We start from the raw sequence: 19,693 nt of genomic DNA, 5'->3' as shown, positions 1-19,693 counted from the left end.
CTATGTTTGAAATTTAAATATAGATAGATGTTGGAGAGTTCATTTAATAATTGTTTTACCATGATACACCATAGTTAAAGCATTGTATGGGGTTTGTTGTGATTTGAGACTAATAAAGGCACAACTGTTATTCTCTGAGATTATTACATTGTACACGGATTTCTTAGCTATATTGTTATACATCCTGGAATCGAATTACTTATAGCAACACCAAAGTGTATTATCAGGATTACATGCCAACCATTTGACAAAATGTCTCTAGTCCCAGTTTGATTTTCTTTGACCAGAACAAGCTTGGATTATTTCACTTTGGGATGTAGCCCTTGAATGTGCAAACTTGGATGCAACATTTCAGGATCTTACTATGATGACAAATGATGATGTTGATAACATCATAGCACATGCATCTAGCACAATTGGAACCATGTTTCGTTCAAATGAATTTGCAAGTGTTGCAACATAAGGAGATGTTAAGATGTGGATTTTTTCTTAGTTACTGATTCGGGATACGAATCTGATTCGGGTACGTGAATCGGATCCGTGGATTCGTGATTTTTTTTTTCCCCGATTAGGATTCATGGGGGATTCGTGAATATATATATATATATATATATATATATATATATATATGTATTACTGATCTTGCCCAAGCCCCAACTAGTAACAGATATATATATATATTTATTTATTTGTTTCTCTCATTTATTAGTATATGTAATGCATAAAAAGGTCATTTTAGCACTAGAAAGCAAAAAAATATATTTTAAAAAGTCATATTAAATAACTTAGACTCGCTTAAACCTATCGATCCTTGAGGATTCACGCTGGATCCTTGAGGATTCGTGCCTGGATTCATGCAGATCCTTGTTTTACACAGTGGATTCGTCAGGATTCGTGGGTCATGAATCCAGACGAATCCACTATGTAAAACAAGGATCCTGCCCGAATCTGCACGAATCCAAGCACGAATCTGGATCCGGATCGGACCTGGATCCAAATCCGGCCTCTAGGGCACGAATCCGGTAACTAAGGATTTTTTTGATAATCCTTATGATTCTAATTGACTGAATTTGATTTGTGAATCTTGAGCCTTGACTCTTGATTGATCAACATTGAACCATGAACTATGTTTTGATTTTGTAATTCGAATTGCATTGAAATCTTGAACTTGAGTAATTTACCAGTTAGACATTACTGTTATTTAAATGTGAATACGCTAATTGCTATGGAATGGTTTATTTTTGTATATTTCTTACATTTCTTTTCATACATAAATTATAGTATATATACATACATACATATACATATATATTTATATATGCACACCCAAATGCATCCAAAATCTCCAAAAAAAGCAAATCCACGCATCAGCACCCCACACCCACATCAACATCAGAACCAGCATTGGTAACTTAGGTTTATTGGAACAAGAAAGCTCCATCTTCAAATGCAATCATAAAATTCTCAATATAGGCTATGCTATAATAAACCTCAAGAAACTATGTTTCACATTTTAATGCCTACAAGAAAGGTGTAGTGACCTCTTTTATTCAAAGTCTGCTTATTGGTTGATTACATCTACCCACATTTCCTTGGCATGCATTGGATAACTTCTCCTGGATAAGTTCCAGTTTGAAAGATCCTGAGGATGAATAGGCCAACGTCTCTCACATTATACCAATGCCGACAATTCGTAGGATAGCCATACATGATATATATCCTAGGTCTTTAGGTTTGATTTATTCTGAATCGAGAGTCCCCTTTCCTGGGTATAGAGATTAGTACAAGATCTAAGGCAGAATCAGACAGTGAAAGTAAAGAGTTCTACAAGGACATAGATAGAGGTACTTATACCTCCTAAGATGCAGCTTGTTCATCTCCTTCCGAGGTGATCACCAACTGGTCGATCCTATAAGTGGCATAAGATATAAGCTCATTGATGTTCCATCTTGACAACAATCAAAAAGCCTGCTATGGCTGTGGAATGTTTCAGCTGTACCTCAAAGAAAGTCAGCTTCTGCTAGCAGCATGTAAGTCAGAAGGCAATGGATGCCAAATGCTCTTCTTGAGGTTGTGATGGCTTGCAAGTGCCTTGCAGGTGATGGATGTCATTTTCTCACTTAGTTGTCATATGGACTGCAGGGAGATGGGAATTCCAAAGAAGAGTAGGTGTGTGTGTGTGTGTGTGTGTGTGTGTGTGTGTGTGTGTGTGTGTGTGTGTGCATGGTTTGTAGACTGTTTCCTGTAGCTGTAACCTGTGTTTGTTGAGTATAGACAATGCCTGTAGAATTGGAGACTCTCAGTCCATCAAAAATTGATCACAAAATGCCTGTCGTAGATTGTCAACAGAATGCAATGAAAAATGCCTCCCATGGATCATGGATGCCCTGCCGTGAACAGTAACTATGCCCTGCTGTGAATGATAACTATGTTGTGAATGCAATGAAAAAACAATAACTAATAAAAATCTTACTGTTTTGATTTTGGCAACAAAAAACAACGTGAAGTTTTAACAAATAAAAAACTTCAATATTGTTGACTTAAGTCAACCCAAATTTGCCCAGATTTGCTGCGCTTCCTCTCCGAGCTTTTGTGGACATTACCAAAGTCATCCCCATTCGCAGTAAAGTCGTACAGGGTTCTGTTTGCAGACTTTGCCATGAATGTCTCAGAGAAATCACAACTTTGCAATGAATCAGAACCGACTATGAATTTTGACTGAACTGCATCTCAACTTTGGGATTCTGAGACAAATGTGGTAACTTAGGTTATAAGGTATTACCATATGTACAGCATGTTGGTGTAATTGACATGTCTGGATAGGCTACAGAGACCACTTGGATGGGGTGGATATGGACTTATATTCACTTGGTTGTGATCTCATGGCACCTAACCTGTACCATAGAAATGTAAAGAATAAGGAGCTGACTTGACTCCATTAATATCAACCAAGATACAAATTATTATTAATGGCATTTAAAATTCAGCAGAGTATTGTACTCATGAAAGCTGATCCAAGGTAACAGTATGTCTTACAGAATGTGCATATCACACGAATGTCTAAAATTTTATTGCTGCGCTAACAAGAGGTGACCTTGCAAAACTACTTGAATTCATTGGCTTCTTGTCTTGCTGATTATGTAGGTGCATTAAACTCAGGACTTTCCTTTTTCTTATTTAGTCTCTTTCTCACTACTGCTGCTGAAATAGTAGTCACAAGGTATCAAACATATGCTCACACATGTGCACACACACAGACAAAAAACAAACTAGCAACCTGTGAGAGCTATTATATCAATCTAGGAGGCTTATTACGATATATAGCTAGCAAAACCGTGTTACATTCAGATAAACTTATAACCCAAAACTAGAAACATCCTTCTAAAACATTATGAAATTTTTTCACCAAAACAATGATTCTACTTTTTATTCTGTATTGACTCAAGTATCTATTTTGGATTAAGTAGCTAGAAAATCTGAAAACAGCACAAAGAAAATACTATCTGAAGCTAAGCATATTCTTACACTTGCAACTCTAAACATGAACATAGACTTCTAGAGCACTAAGAATCATTATCATACAAATTACATATTAATTTGTGTACTACATCAATTTAGTGGTCTAGCTTCGATAGCTTTTGCATATAACAATCTGAATTGTGCACAAGTACTTGCTGTCAAAGAAAATTGAATAAGATCAAGCATTAATCATATTTCAAGAAAGGATTATTCAGGAAGTGCTGAATTTTCATATCAGGCATACCTCAGTAAGCTCGGAGAGATGCCGAGACCGGAATTCATTGATTGACTGTGCAATTTCTGAAGCAGGCAACTTTGCCTATGAAAGAAAAATATATCCAAAGAGAAATGAGGAGCAAATCTTAAACAAATGTCCAAAGTAAATCAAAACTGCCCTGAGTGCAACTCCTAACAAAACCACAATTCTTTCTGATGAATTGTATCTCAGTTTTTTAATACTTGGAATTAAAACAATATATCAATGAAGAAGTGGATCAAGTATATATCAATGAAGAAGTGGATCAAGTACTACCGTCAAGTTTCAGACTGTATTAAGCACATACCAATATACAGTTATTGAATTTACCAAACAAAGTCTTCAGAAAATTTTCATTTATGTGCCTGAGGTCTCAAAGTGTCAATTGAATAATATGAAAACAATAAAACTAGTTACATCAATGATGAGAAACCATCAAAACCAGTTCACAGGTAGCCTAAACCAGAAAATGCAAAGATTTTGCTAATCAAATGCAGTCAGCATTCAAAATGTCTATGATAAAAGAGTTATCTTATCTTCTTGGATTGCAAGTTTCTCAGTTGGCTGCATGCATATTTTTCTCACAAACTAAATACACCAATGAAATGCTCAAAAGTTTCAGATGGAGGACTGCAAACTGGTTAGTACACCAATGGTTACATGATGTAAACTAACTAAGAATGATGATTCCCTTGCCACAGATCAAAGAAAGTACATGTCTATGATTGGTAGTCTATTGTATCTAACAACGTTAGACTAAACATAATGCAAGCAGTTTGTACAGTTGCTCAGTTTCAGGCTTCTCCTAAGGTTTCTCATCTTAATGCAGTTAAAAGAATATTCTGGTATCTAAAGGGTACCATTGATTATGGTTTGTGATATTCTAGATATGATGATTTTACATTGACAACATTTGCAGATGATGATTGGCTAGGTTGTGTTGATGATCGACACAACACCAATTGAAGCCTTTCTTTTGGGAAGCAGGTTAGTTGCATGGTCGAGTGAGAAACAAGATTGTCACTTTGTCCACAACGGAGGCTGCATATGTTGCTGTTGTCACCTGCTGTACATAGGTCTTGTGGATGAAGCAAACTCTCACAGATCTAAAGGTCGTATTTGATAGTCCAGTTCCTATTTATTGTGATAGCACTAACATTTCAAAAGATCTTGTATTTCAATCACACACTAAGCATATCTCTATTAAATATCATTTTTTGAAAAACCAAGTTTCTGATCATGAGGTTTGTCTTGAGTATGTTCACACCAAATAGCAGTTGGCTGATATTTTCACAACAATTCTTCCTACAACTACTTTTGAAGACTTCTGTCAAAAGCTTGGGGTTGTGGCTTTGCCACACAAAATTCCTGCATCTTGGTGTGGACTTCAAGGGAGTATTTTTCTTGGTTTATCCTTTCTACCCCATCCCTTTATCATTGATGTCAAAGGGGAAGAATGTTTATGTTTTCAATGTCTAAGATTATGATTCTATTTTACCTGATCCCTTTTATATATTAATATACTTCAAAACATTTGGTGGATCACTGTTTTCTAGTCACATAAAAGTAGCCTATACAAAATACTTACCTGGAAATTAACATTACAGTATCATTCTCTTTCATTGTTTGAGCTGTGTATTATTCTGAATTGGTTGGGCCATAAACCATTCTAGTAGTAACGACGAGTCGACAACAATAATAATTTTTTATTTGAACAATACAATTTCTGGAGTTTGCGGTGACATAAAGAAATCTGCAACATATATTATGTGGTTATGATCATAGTTACAAGACTTGGCCTCAACAAGTTGGTTTCAGGCTCGGACTTGTCAGCCGACTGGATTGTCGTCAGTGTTTCTGTAGCCAACAGAGTGATTGTCGTCGGTGTTTCTGTAGCCAACGGGATGATTGTCGTCGTCATCGGTGTTTCTGTAGCTGACGGGATGATTATCGTCGATGTTTCTGTAGCCAACGGGGTGATTGTCGGCGATGTTTCTGTATTTTGTAGCCGACGGGTAAATAGTTTGTAGCGGACATAATGTTTGTGGCCAACGGACTCCTTTGGGAAGGTTCGGCGGATAGTATTTATATCCCGTCTGGGATCACTGTAAATCATGATTCAATCTCATCTTATCAAGCATAATGTAATGTTCTGGCATATGCAAATAATCTAAGGAATTCTACTGTTCGTGTTCCATTGTTTGTATGCGTTCATTTATTTTACCCGTACGGTAAACATTTGGCGTCGTTGCCCTATGAACCTGGAAGGTGGGAGGAATGAAGATTAATGCCAAATCAGCTCAACAAGGATCGAAATAAGGTCAAGGGAAAAGATGGAATCCGTACTACGCAAGAAAATTTAATTCTAGCACAGCAAGCCGAACGCCGAAGGAGATTCCAGAAGATTGCCGACAGAAATCGGAGCACGGAAGACTTATTGGAGGAAACTCGGCAATGGGTGGAATTGGTGGAAGAAGCACGGGAGGAGTTTTTCAATTTGTGTTCGTCAAGGGAAGAGAATCCAAACGAAAGAGCATCGACTCGCACGGCTCGGAGTGCTGACGGAGCAAGAGCATGGAGTGAACTCTTCATCCGGGATATACTTCCGCAAGGGACAACTTCATAACACCCTTCTTCACCAAGGTTCGCAGCTATTGAGTCTGATGGTGTGGGAAAACAGTCCGCCAGTGTGGGAGTGCAGTCTGTCGGTGTGGGAGACCAATCCGCCGGTGTGGGAGTGCAAACCGCCGATGTGGGAGTGCAGATCGCCGGTGTGGGAGTGCAGACCGCCGGTGTGGGAGACCAGTCCGCTGGTGTGGGAGAACAGTCCGCCAATGTGGGAGTACAGATTGTCAGTGTGGGAGTGCAAACCGCCGGTGTGGGAGTGAAGAGCGCCAATGTTGCAAGATTGAGCAACACCTATTTACAGAAACCAATTGTGATGGTGGGACCAAAAGAGAAACTGCCGAAGTTCAATGGCGATGGTATGGTCAATCCCATTCGACATTGCAAAACATGTGAAACGATCTGGAAGGCAAATGAGATAACTGATGAAAATGACTGGACGAGGCAATTTCCGGCCACCCTACGAGGTGTAGCAATTGATTGGTTCACTAATACAAATCCACAAAAGCTAAACAGTTGGGATAACATTAAAAAGGAGTTTCTGGCATAATTTAAATTGTTGCGGGATGATAATGAAATTGTAGCAGAGATCTTCAGTACTAAGCAGGGGAAGAACGAAACCGTCCGCGTTTACGCCAGGAAATTAAAAGACTTGATAAACAAAATGGAAAGTAAGTCGGTGGACTGACTTCAAAAAAGATGGTTCGTGGAAGGCCTACGCTCGAAGTTGCGGAGGAAAATGAAAATTGTGCCACCGTCATCATATACGAAAGCTTATAATAGAGCATTGGACCTCGAAAGTGATCTGAAGATAAAGAAGAAGAAGAAGACTAGCTCATCTGATTCGGATGACGATGAGCCTACCGGAGGTGATAGCAGCGACGATGAAGGCAACAGTAAGAAGGTTCGTGCCCTACAGAAGGACTTGATCCGCATGATGGAGTTTAAAAATATGCAGAAGGAGCCAAAAGGCAGTGAGCTGTGGTGCACGGAGTGTAAGACCGATGGTCATACTAAAGGATCATGTCCAAAGAACCAATTTTGTGACATTTGTCAGATCATGGGCCATTCGACAAAAGAGTGCCCCTTTAACATGAAGACCATAGGATCTCCACAAGTGCTTCTTACACAAGAGGCTTCCCTGTCAAGCAGTAGCGGAAATACAAATAGTGCAGGTGCCACATCTGGAGGGTACAGGAATAATAACAGAGGGCAAAATAACAACAATGTGAACAATAACAATAATAATGGGAACCGAAGTCGAACCCAGTATGATGCAAACGGACAGCCGATCATTCAATGCCGAGCATGTAATTTGTGGGGTCATTTTGCGCGAGATTGTACAGTGGCAAACACACCAAAATTATTATGCAGATGGTGCGAACCCAATGACCATGAAGATGCCAAGTGCCCAAAGTCTGGAGTAAACTTGATCACTGTCAGCACGAATGAAGAGGAGGTTCTGGCAATTATGCGGAGGCAAGCAAAACTACAGACGGAGGAAAAAAGAAAATTGGGGGAAGCGCAGGCGAAAATTGGAAAGGCACCGTCGACAGGGACATCTCAGTTGAAGGACATCATTGGCACCTTGGCAAGGAACTTCGCAGATCAAAACATTGTATGGTAGATCTTACAAATGGAGATACTGATCAAGATAAGTGACCTCCTTCTCACAATGCCCCAGTTACGGACGGCCATTTTGAATCATACACCATTTCCGAAAGCAACGGAGGACACAAGAACGGACAGTAGGGAAGTGGCGACAACAGACCCAATGCTACTGGCACTCACATCCAGACGACATCCGGCGATTGTCGAGATGGGGATTTTGGGAAATGTTTTGACAGACACAATTGTCGATGGAGGGTCCGACGTGAATGTGTTGCCAGAGGATACTTGGAAGAAGTTGGGAAAGCCGACACTATGGCCACCTACATTCCAGTTGCTCATGACAGACCAGCACGGGATCAAACCGTTGGGAACCTTAAGGACGCAACCGGTCACTATTGGAACACAGCCATTTTTATTGGACTTTGTGGTCATTCCATTGAAAAGAGAAGGATATGATGCTATTCTCGGACGGACTTGGTTGGTGCAAGCAAAAGTAAAACATGATTGGAAACGAAATACCCTATCAATGTAGCGCGGAGGCAAAAGATTCATAATTAACCTACACACACAAATGGTAGGTGAGGAGGTAGCATCATCAGACTCAGAAGGTGAAGGCGACAGTGACGACGAAAGAAATGACGATGAAGGAAAGAGGAGAATGGAACCGGACGACGAAGTAGTATTGACACTAGAAGGAGGATCGAATGATGACAACCTAGACTCGGTGAATGGCCTTTACCATTGGCAAATAGAAGACTACGAACTCTTTTCAAGTTGCAATATGCTAAGGGTCGACGAAGATGAGAAAAAAGAGGAAAATGAGTGTCTGAAGGAATACAAAGCAGCGGAAGAAGGAAAGGCGGTTACGCCTAAAGCTGAGGGGAAGAACATATAGTCCAAACCCAGAAAAAAGAAAGATCCCACCATTCGGTACACGGTGAACGGACCGCATAGGAAGAAAAAAATGCATCGCACCATAAAATTACTTGAAGGGTACCGACAGCAAGGAAATAAGCTAGATGCGCAACGACCACAGGCACAGTGGGCGACGGAGGTGACACAGAACAGACATAAGGTGTGGCATGACAAACTCAACAAGTTTCAACCGGGGCAGTTGGTACTCAAGTACGACGATCGGAATGAAATCAAACAGGAAAGGTTTAAGGAAAGATGGATTGGACCATATCAGATCCGAGAGGTCAGCGACAATTGAGTGATAAAGTTGGGGACGTTGGACGGGCAAGAGATACCTCACGCAGTCAACGGATCCTATCGTGCCAGGAAAATGCCGTCGCCGTCACCGTTGCAGAATGACCAGGTGATTCCCTCGTTGTCGTCATTGCAAAATGGCGATGCCTAGAGGCAAAATTGAGGTGATGTTCATTTTTTTGAAAAAAATTTGAAAAAAAAATTTGAAAATTTAAAAATTTCAAAAAAAAAAAAAGGAGAGCTGAGTAGGCCGCAGGTAACTCTCCGCAGGAGATGGCCCGCGGGCACATGTCCACGGGAGATTGCTCCGCAGCCAACTCTCCGCCGGCATCTGTCCGCGAAGATGCCGCGAGCACCTGTCCGCGAGGTTCTCTTCCCACTATTTCACGTGGAGATTCTTTTGTTCATGGAATACAGCAATGCCCGCGGAAGCTTCCTTTCAACATCATAAAGCGAGACTCCACGGATGTGAAACTATCTTCACACAGGCAGTAACAATAACCTCCATCTAATAGCACAATGATAAATTTTCCGCGTCGCCCATGGGTGTAAAACAGTATTCCGGCGGCGTTTTTTGCTCCATTTCTAAACGAATCCCAAGATTGAATCCCAAGAAATCGTTGACCAATTTGACTCATGGATCCTATTCTTCAACTTTTGTGTAGTCTTCATTCGTCACCTCCTACATTGATTGAGCATTTGCCTGATTGGTTTGTGGCATCATCATCTATCATGGACCTACTATCATTTGAGCAGTTTCTGAAGGCACAGACAGTCTATATTTGGATTCCTACATCTTCTAGTTTGTCAGAGTGGCTTCTCCTATCTCCAATAGATTTATTTCTTCCTAAAGGGAGAAATGTTGTTTGTAGGTAGTGTCACATGTTTGTCTTCAGGCATTCATCATTGACACATAAGCTACTTCTTCAATGGGGGCATTTTTATCCTCATTTTTACTCTTATTGGGGGATAGATATTGTACTTATGTGACCAATTCAGTGCTTGGGAGGGCACCGTTTACTGCTATAGCTTGTAAATTAAATTAAATAATAAATTAAATGGCAGTGCATAGCAGATATAGAAGTAAAATATATCTTTATTTGCTCATGAATTCATTATAAAGAAGAAGACCAGAGATGGTTGGACAAGGATTTCAATTTATGCGACTCTACCCTACTACCTTCCTTGGTGCTCCTTGGTGGTAGACAACTTATATAAATTAACCGATGGTTGCCAAGAGAGACACAACTGACACTTATAACTATGCAAGAGTGACAACCAACAGACGATTAACACATTGATGGATAAACAATATTATTAGTGTACATTGACTACATCAACCCCCTCAAAAGAAAAAATCATCTTCCAGAAAACAAGTATACATTAAGTAATATTGTGGAAGACTAATGGGCCGAGGGTAGTGTACTTAAAAAATCAAATTAGGTCTAGGCGCAATGCCCCCAACATGGTCAAGGGACCCTTGCCAAGGTCTAGGGGCAGTGCCAAGACCATATTAGCACCTCCAAAACCACAACAAAACTCCATGGTCCACAACATTTTCCTAATATTTTATGATGCCAAAAACATTGTGCCCAAAAATAAAGAGTTTGTAATGTTCAACCAATATATGATCTCAAAATTCAGATTAGATTGTACTCTAATTTAGAAATGATTGCCTTAATCGAAGTTGTCATACCAAATTATGGTTCATACACATCAGTCCCCTTGTACGTGACTAGAGAACTGTACAATGTCAATAGTTTGTAATGCTCATACATACTAATGATCAGAAAATTTTACAATGTTAATAATTTGTGATGTTCGTATAGACAAATGATACTTAGATGATTGTGTAGCATGCAAAGCACCTGAACACCACCCTTCTTCTATTCTATTGACATATGGTACAATAAAAAATCCGCACCCAAATCATTGGTGATGTCATACAATTGATTGGAAGGTGCGAATAGCATAGGGTGTGAAGCCATGTACGATAGGCTTTTGCCAATGGTGTACGAATAAATGGAGGGCACAAGTGGCTTCTGGTGTAAAGACACATACAATTGCTTTGTAAGGGATGCATGTTCACAATCTATTTTGTTCCTACATTATGACATTGTGGTACATTAATGATTACTTAGAGCTTTAAAGTTTGTACTATCCATACAAGAGTCGCTCAAAATGTCATACGAAATGACGCAAGTGTCCTATGTTGGTGATATGATGCTTTGCACATTCAAGATGGACTTTCCATATCGGATGAATTTGCCATACATGGACTGATCCCACAGGATAATGTTTTGTACATGATCCCATAGGATGAATGGTTTGTACGTCAATTGTTGTATAGAACGCATGTGTTGTACAAGATGGACTTCAACTTGTCATACACCATGAATTTGTTGTACATGGGCTGGTCTTATAAAATGAATTTATCGGACAACATGGACTTGCAATACAACGTCACTTCATGGTTGTGCTACGGAAGGATGTTTTGTCAAAGACCAAGTCCCAAACTGTCATACAAGATGTGATAACTCAATCCTCCATACGGGATGTTCCAACTCAATCCCTCATACTAGATGTGTCATGAACGAAGTAGAATGATGTTGCACCAATGCCAAAATGGTTTTCTTCTTTTGACTTCCTACTGCCCCATACCTAACAAGATAAAGTCCTGCCAATTTTGTCTTTCACTACTTTTGCTAAAGACAAACATGCCCTTACATAGAGTGTAACTTATAAATTTGCGGAGTGTGCGAATTAAAAAACGGCCTCTATAGTCTTCATTATTCTTCGTTTTACATTTTTCATCTTTGTACTATAAAATATATTGTCCATAACTCTACAAATTTTCTCGAGTTCTTTTCCACAAGAGTTGTGTTTACCGCATGCGGTAAATGGAATAATGCACACAGACAATAGATAAGAACAGCAGAACTCCTTGTATTATTCGCATATGCCAAAGACATTACATTATGCTTATCCTGATGATTACAATGATCCCAGAGGGTGTATATATACTTTCCGAAGAACCTTCCCCAAGGGGTCTGTCGGCTACATGACAATTACCGAAGGGCCCATACATAACAAAAACCTTCCCAAAGGAACCCATCGGCTACATAACAATAACCTTCCCGAAGGGACCCATCGGCTACACAATATCTACCAATGACATCATTCCCCCTAAAAGGAAAAAGTCATCTTCGGACAACAATTACAAAATATTCGAGACAAATTAACAAAATGGAATACATTAACTAACTAACTACAATAAGATAGCTCTGTTTCTACCACACCACTTTCATATTCGTCCCATGCCTGCACCAAACTGATCTCCAAACCACGTTGCATCTGTAGCCTTGCTAACATAATATTGTCTCCTTAATCAAGTTGACCTTGATAGCCACCCATGCTGCTTTCTCTGCTTCCAACTCCTGGGTACCCTGAGCCAAGTGTTGTTGTATTGCCTTCAACTGGATGATCAACTCCTCCCGAGCTCTCTATGCATCCACCAAGACAGCTTCACGTCCAACACCCCTCTCAAAAGGCTTGCTCTAATGTTCTCTCTACCTTTGGCACACTATGCCTATAGCAGCTCTAGGTCTCATCAATTGGTCACACTTCCCACGACTAATAACCCACACCCGTACAAAAGCCTATGGAACACACCATTTTTGTGATTTTCTTTTGATCCCACACTCTTTATGGCAACTGCTTGTGTTTTACTACCTGTTTATGTCTTTCCTTTCCCTTCGGCATCATACATTAATCATTCTGAACATTTTTTATTTGTCATCGTTTTCTTTTTTCTTTGCTCCTTTCTCTTCTAACTGCTTCCATTTGCCTTCTCTTCAAACGGAAACTGTTTGCAAAACCTCCAACCAAAATCGGCCTCTACCTGTGCAAGCCCGTACAATGACAATAAGTAGAAATCTGTATGGTGTTGATTAAGATAACTTCTTCTAAAAGTCCATCTGGTGATCTTCTACAATTCTAAACAATCAATCTTCCGTTCTTCTTGAGCGTATGGATATCGTACGGAAGGCCTCAAATATTTTCCTAATTCTCTTGAATCAAGTTGTACGGTGCCCACAAACCATGAAACTTGACCGTATGGCGATTACTTAACTCCTGTGTTTGAATGACATAAAATCCGTACGGTGCTTGAATATGCAAGGGTTGTACGGTGTTTGTGCATCTAAACACATGCCATACAGATACCTTACAGGCAATATAAAATACACAAGATAAAAATCCGTACGATGTATATATTTAAAGCACTGTTGCTGCTTTCGTACGGTACCTTTCCACCTGTTGAAGATGTACGGTTTCTGTGGTATTCTTTAATCACAACTACCGTACTATGACTGTGTCAATCATCAATCCCAATTTCCGTACAATGGAAAACTAAGAGGCAACGTACAATTATGAAGAGTTGGAAAAGCCATACGGAGATCATGGGAAGCTGTCATACGGTGGCTTTAATGACTTCACTTCTTTCTTTTTCTTTTTCTTTTTTTCTCCTTTTCTTTTTCAATTATTATTATTTGTTTTTCTTTTTTTTTTAAATCGCTGAATTTTACTGATCCTCAATACGCATCGACGATGGAATAGGTCGTGCATGATATACTTTCAACTTGGAACCATTCACCGTTTTGGAAATTTCCTGCCGGTCCAATGTCCATAACTTTATTGCTCCATTATCGCCTACTTCCCGGATCTGGTATGGCCCAACCCATTTGACTTTAAACTTGCCCGGTTTGATTTTGTTCTATCCATCATACTTCAACACTAGCTACCCCGGTTGGAACTTGTTCAGTTTCAGGTGTCTATCATGCCATGCTTTGCGCCTATTCTGTGTCACCTCCATGGCCCATTGTGCTTGCAATCGTCACTCATCAAGTTTATTTAAGTTACACGATCTCTCCCTCCGGTTTTCCATATCGCCCAGTTTGTTCTCAATGCTTGGTACCATGACTTCCGTCGGCTCCTTGCCATCAATAACTGTATTCTTGATTTTAGAACCGTTACTCCATAATGCTGAAGCTTTTATTAAACCCCTCCTCTTTGTTTCCTGTGCAAACCGTATGATGTGTTTTCATTGCTGCCGGCACCTTTCTACTATATGTGTGGTTTGACATAAAAGTTTCTTTTCATGCAGTCCGTTCATTGTGTTCCGTACGGTGGGATCCTTCCTTTTTCTGGGTTCCTACTGTATATTCTTCCCTTCAGCTTCCGCCATAACCGCCTTTCCTTCTTTTGCTTCTCTGTATTCCTTCGAACATTCATTTTCCTCTTCTTTCTCACCTTCATCGACTCTTAACATATTACAGCTCGGAAAGAGCTCGTAATCCTCCATCTGCCAGCAGAAAAAGCCATTCACCGAATCCAAATCATTGTCCATCAATCCACCTTCCAACTGTAGGACTCCTTCCTCATTGGGTTCCGATCGCTGCTTTCCTTCATTCTCTTCTTCGGAATCAGATGATACAGCTTCTTCACCCACCATCTGTGTGTATAGATTTATAGTGAATCGTCGTCCCCTACTTTCCATTGATAGTGTATTCTTCTTCCAGTCATGCTTAAACTTGCTTGTACAAGCCATCCCTGGCCCAAAATGGCATCATATCCTCTCCTCTTCAGCGGGATGACTACGAAATTGAGTAGGAACGGCTGAGTCCAAATAGTCACCGGTTGTGCCATCAAGATCCCCAACAATTTGATCCTGTGCTGGTCTACCAGGAGCAACTGGAATGTAGGTGGCCACAACGTCGGCTGTCCCAACCTCTTCCAAGTGTCCTCCGATAACACATTCACACTGGACCCTCCGTCCACAATTGTGTCTGTCAGAACAGTTCCTAGAATTCCCATCTCGACTACCACCGGATGTCGTCTGAATGTGTGGGCTAGCAGCATCGGGTCCTCAGCACATGCTCCATTTTCCTTCTCCCTTGTTCTACTGATAATTTAGCATCAGGAGCAATGTTCGTGAGTGCCGATCGGAGTTGAGGCATTGTGAGGAGCAAATCATTTATCTTGACCGGTACTTCAGTTTGTAATATCTAGCATACGATGTTCTGTTCCGCACAGTTTCTTGCTAAGGTACCAGTAGTGTCCTTCAAGTGTGCTTTCTCTGCCTGCATCGCCTTCTCAATTTCGGCCCATCCTTCCTCTAATCTCTTCTTTTTCTCCGTCAGGTCGGAGTACAATTTCGCTTGCTTCCGTGTGATCAGATTCACTTCTTACTTCGGGCACTTGGCATCTTCATGATCTCCTGGACCACACCATCTGCATAACAACTTCGGTGTGTTTGCCATTGTACAATCTCAGGCAAAGTGGCCCCAAAAATTGCATGCTCGGCATTATACCATTGAGCGGTCATTCGCAAAGTACTAAATTCAGCTGCGGCTCCCATTATTATTGTTGGTATTGTTGTTGGTACTTTTGTTTTGCCCTCTGCTATTATTTTTGTACCCACCCGAAGTGGCACCATTTATGTTTGTGTTTCCAGTCCCTCCTAACGTGTAAGCTACTTGGGTCAAGAGCACTTGTTGATGTCCTCTTGTTTTCATATTGAAGGGGCATTCTTTTGTGGAATGTCCCATGATCTGACAAATCTCGCAGAACTGGTTCATTGGACAAGACCCCTTCGTGTGACCTTCTGTCTTACATTTCGTGCACCAAAGGTCATTTCCCTTCATCTCCTTCTGCATGTTCTTAAATTCTTTCATCATTCGGATCAAATCCTTCTGGAGGGCTCGAACCTTCTTGTTGCTCTTTTCGTCATCGCTACTCTCTTCTTCCGAAGATGCTTCGTCATCTAACTCAGATGAGCTACATAACAATAACCTTCCCGAAAGGACCTGTCGGCTACACAATATCTAGCGATGACAAGTTGTAACTTCAAGAAAACTACACATTGAAGGAAAACCCTCATAATCCTCCATTTACCAGTGAAATTCCATTCAAGGAACTTGTCTCATCTTCAAAATAGTCTTCTAGCTGGAGTAACCCTTCGTCATTTGGTTCAATGCCTTTCCTTATTTTGTCCATTTCTAACTCTCCATGTTTTGTCTTTGATTCAAAGGATGCTAACTCCTCAATCATTCATTGCTTGGTTCTACAGATGAATGACGTACTCTAATGAGAGCGATTTATGTCCTAAATTATCCCATATTTTACCCTTCACATAAGTTTTCATTAATATTTTCACATTCCATTTTCTATTCCATTTTCCCATTTTATGTTGCATATATTTCAAATATATATAAATAATATTTCTTTTAGTTTTTAGATAAAATATATGAATAGTTAATATTTGATTGTATTTAAGTAACACTTACTGTGCCAAGGAAATCAATATTCTATTTGGAGGAGATCACAAAAATATGAGGCCATTGATTCAATATTATTTTCCTATGGTTATAACAAACTCAAATTCAATTGATGACTAAAAATAAGGAGAAGATAATGGCTAAAACCAAGGCAAAGCTTGTGGCTAAAATCAAGGAGCAGATTGTGGCTAAAATCAAGGAGCAGATTGTGGCTAGAATCAAGAAGAATATTATTTGCTAAAAATATAATGAAATCGCATTTCAACATGCAACCTACCCAATCCTATTTATTACTATTCCCACTCCACCATGCGTGATTTTCAAAAACAAGCATCTGTCACATTCTATTTAGCCAAATAAAAACACCCATTATAAGTAAAATGGAAGGTAAACAGTTTTGAACCACTGACCTCCCTCTTACAACTGCAGCCATTCAACCATTGGGTTAGGCGTGATTTTTGACAAGATATATATTTTTTCAATTTAACCAAAACGTTTCCTGTGATTAGCAAATGGAAGGCCCAATGGTTTCAACCATTCAGTCCTACATGTTTACCAATATTCCAAAACATCCCTGGTTATATATGGCAGATAAAATAAATCGTTCCTATTTTGTGGTGAAAGAGATGGTCAATTTGGACTATAAAAAACTCCTATTGTAAGCAAATTAAAGGTGGTCTACAGCATTTCCCTCTTATCCATTTCTATTGTACGCCTACAGGAAGGATTCAACAATTTTAGATGAGCCAAACAAATTTGGCCTTTGTAGAATGTGGTATGACATTCAAGGGGAGATCATTGAATCAATCTGATGTGTCTATTGTGCAGAGAAGGAAACCGTAAATACTAATTTGGGTTAAATGGATATGTTTGACAGAATTGCAGATCTCCTCATAGCTATTATTTCTCAATGTTATAACGAATTTGTTTTTAATTCATGGTCTGAGTTCATCAAGTGTTCAGAATCATCAATATTGAAACAAACTAGGTATTTTTTCACATATTCTCTGTTGTAAATCGTGTGTATATAAGTCACTCAATATAAGATATGGGAAACGCAAAGTATTGAAAAGAAGATTTCTGGACAATACTACTGTATCAGAACTAGATTATTTTGATGAATATAATGATATTTTACATGATTAAAATAGTGTAGAAAAGCCATTCTACCCACCATGCAAGCCAAGGAGTAAGTGCCCGCTTTTTGGTAAAATACAGTGATGTATGTTTATTAGTGTGTTTACTTAATTTGTATAATTTTCTACCTCTTATTTTCATCAGATTAGATGTTTATATTTAAACTAGCTAGTGAGTTTTAGATCAATTTCTTTAGAGACTTTAGAGTAGAATATAATGTTTCCTTCAATATCTATGTTACTATTAATTCTTTCATAAATTGTTGTTTTTATTATAGATTGATGTTTATTTTTGTTTTTGATGTTCCTGTTGCCAGGAAGTGACAGTTTCTATCGCCAGGAAGTGACAAGTCTTATCACTGGGATTTATTTGGTTTTCCATAGGTTCAATTTTGTCTGTTGTAGTTGCATTCATAATCCCTCATCTCGCAACCAACGTCCCTTGATGGCATATTGCCCAGACACCTTTCACAAGATTACACCCCCGGATTGACATGTATAAACCAAGCTGAACTTCATCATAAATTGTCAATTCTTTCTTATTATTTGCATCAGTATTGGCCCTATTATTTTGGCGTTGTTGCCGAGGAAAGGTGTCAAAGGCATGTTAGCGTGTGAGTTGAGTTAGGAATAGTGCACCTTCGGGAGTGTCTGATCAAGTGTCGACCTTGCTAGGTACGGTACCTTAGATTTGCACTGTAGTAAATCATATAGATGCATTGTTTTAGTTTGCCAATAGATCTTAGAAGCTAGATTCAATTCTATATTATCATTAGTTGTTGTGAGTTATTGGTAAAGAAAAGGAGATTTTGAAAAAAAAAATGTTTAAAATGAGGCATTCTCAAGGTTGTTCAAGTACATCAATTTCAGGTGAAAATTGTTTCAAAAATGCAAAATTTGAAGGGAGCGCAAGAGGACCCCACAAGGGGCATTTCCCCGTGACCCCACTAAGAGTTGCCGCCCCCAAACCCTTGCTTTCAAATTTAAAAACAAAAGAAGAAATTGGTGGGGAAATTGCGTCAACCAAAGGCAATGTTTTTATATCCTCTCTAACTAATGAATGCAACTTAAACAATCTTGATCTTCCATTGTCACAGGTATGTCCAAATGTTATTTCTGCGTATGAACAAGAGCAAATAATTGATAAATTTAAAGAACAATTTGGTTTTGAGAACAAAAATTTGACCATTTATTGTTCTATTTGTTACAGGAAGGATGATATGTGCAAATACTCCAACAACCAAGAGAACATGGTGAATGAGGCACAAGCTATTTGTAAGTCTCATCATAATAAGGGTGAAAGTGGAGAAGTTTTTCTTCGTAACAGATAAACGATTTCAAACTCAAAATCAAGAAGATCAAGGTATGGATTACTCTATTGCATTGGAAAAACAAAATATTTCTTCAAAATATAATTCTCCACCTAGTATGCACAATAAATGTAATCATGCATGCTCACAACAACCCATATATCCCTCTTATATTCCACCATATCCATCCTTGCCATCTCTATTCTATCCATCCTACTTGTTCCCCTTCCTTTTATATCCTCAACAATTCTTGCCATTATCCCATTCACATTGCACTCCACCATATCTACCAAGGGAAAGTATAATTCTTCCTCATAAGCTTCATAATAAGGTGTTTAAAACTAATATAAACTTTCAAGGAACCCTTTACCATCTAATGATGTGCTTGAAATTGGTCAATTACCATTGAAATGTATTGATGTACATAAGGGATGTGATTTTGGCATAATTACGTTTGGAGAACAATATAATTTATTGAATTATAATCAACTTCTTATTCGATTCCACTTAGTGAATCCCAAATGCTCACAAATGAGCCCATACTTCAAAATGCATCAATTTTCATTATTGGCCTCAGAAGTATGTGTGTTGACATTAATCATGCACTAAGTAATATTAAACAATATGTGTTACTCATTCCACAAACATGTTGAATTCTCCAAGATTTATATTTTAATGCATTTGTACTTA

General features: G+C 39.1%; 1 protein-coding gene across 2 annotated transcripts in view; it reads right to left on the bottom strand.

The window, feature by feature from the left end:
- The window catches only part of LOC149545039 (K(+) efflux antiporter 2, chloroplastic-like), a 188,746-nt gene that overhangs the window by 10,272 nt on the left and 158,781 nt on the right, over nucleotides 1-19,693 (bottom strand). For both annotated transcript variants that reach the window (XM_089795540.1, XM_089795539.1), the window contains one exon: nucleotides 3,764-3,838. In XM_089795540.1, the coding sequence (XP_089651666.1) occupies nucleotides 3,764-3,838 (75 nt within the window). The remainder of the gene's footprint in view (nucleotides 1-3,763; nucleotides 3,839-19,693) is intronic.

This window comes from Cupressus sempervirens, chromosome 8, assembly GCF_028749045.1.
Source record: "Cupressus sempervirens isolate cs-2001-9-10 chromosome 8, ASM2874904v1, whole genome shotgun sequence".
Lineage (NCBI taxonomy): Eukaryota > Viridiplantae > Streptophyta > Pinopsida > Cupressales > Cupressaceae > Cupressus > Cupressus sempervirens.
The sequence above is the reverse complement of the archived record's forward strand: the minus strand, read 5'-3'. Positions and strand labels throughout refer to the sequence as shown.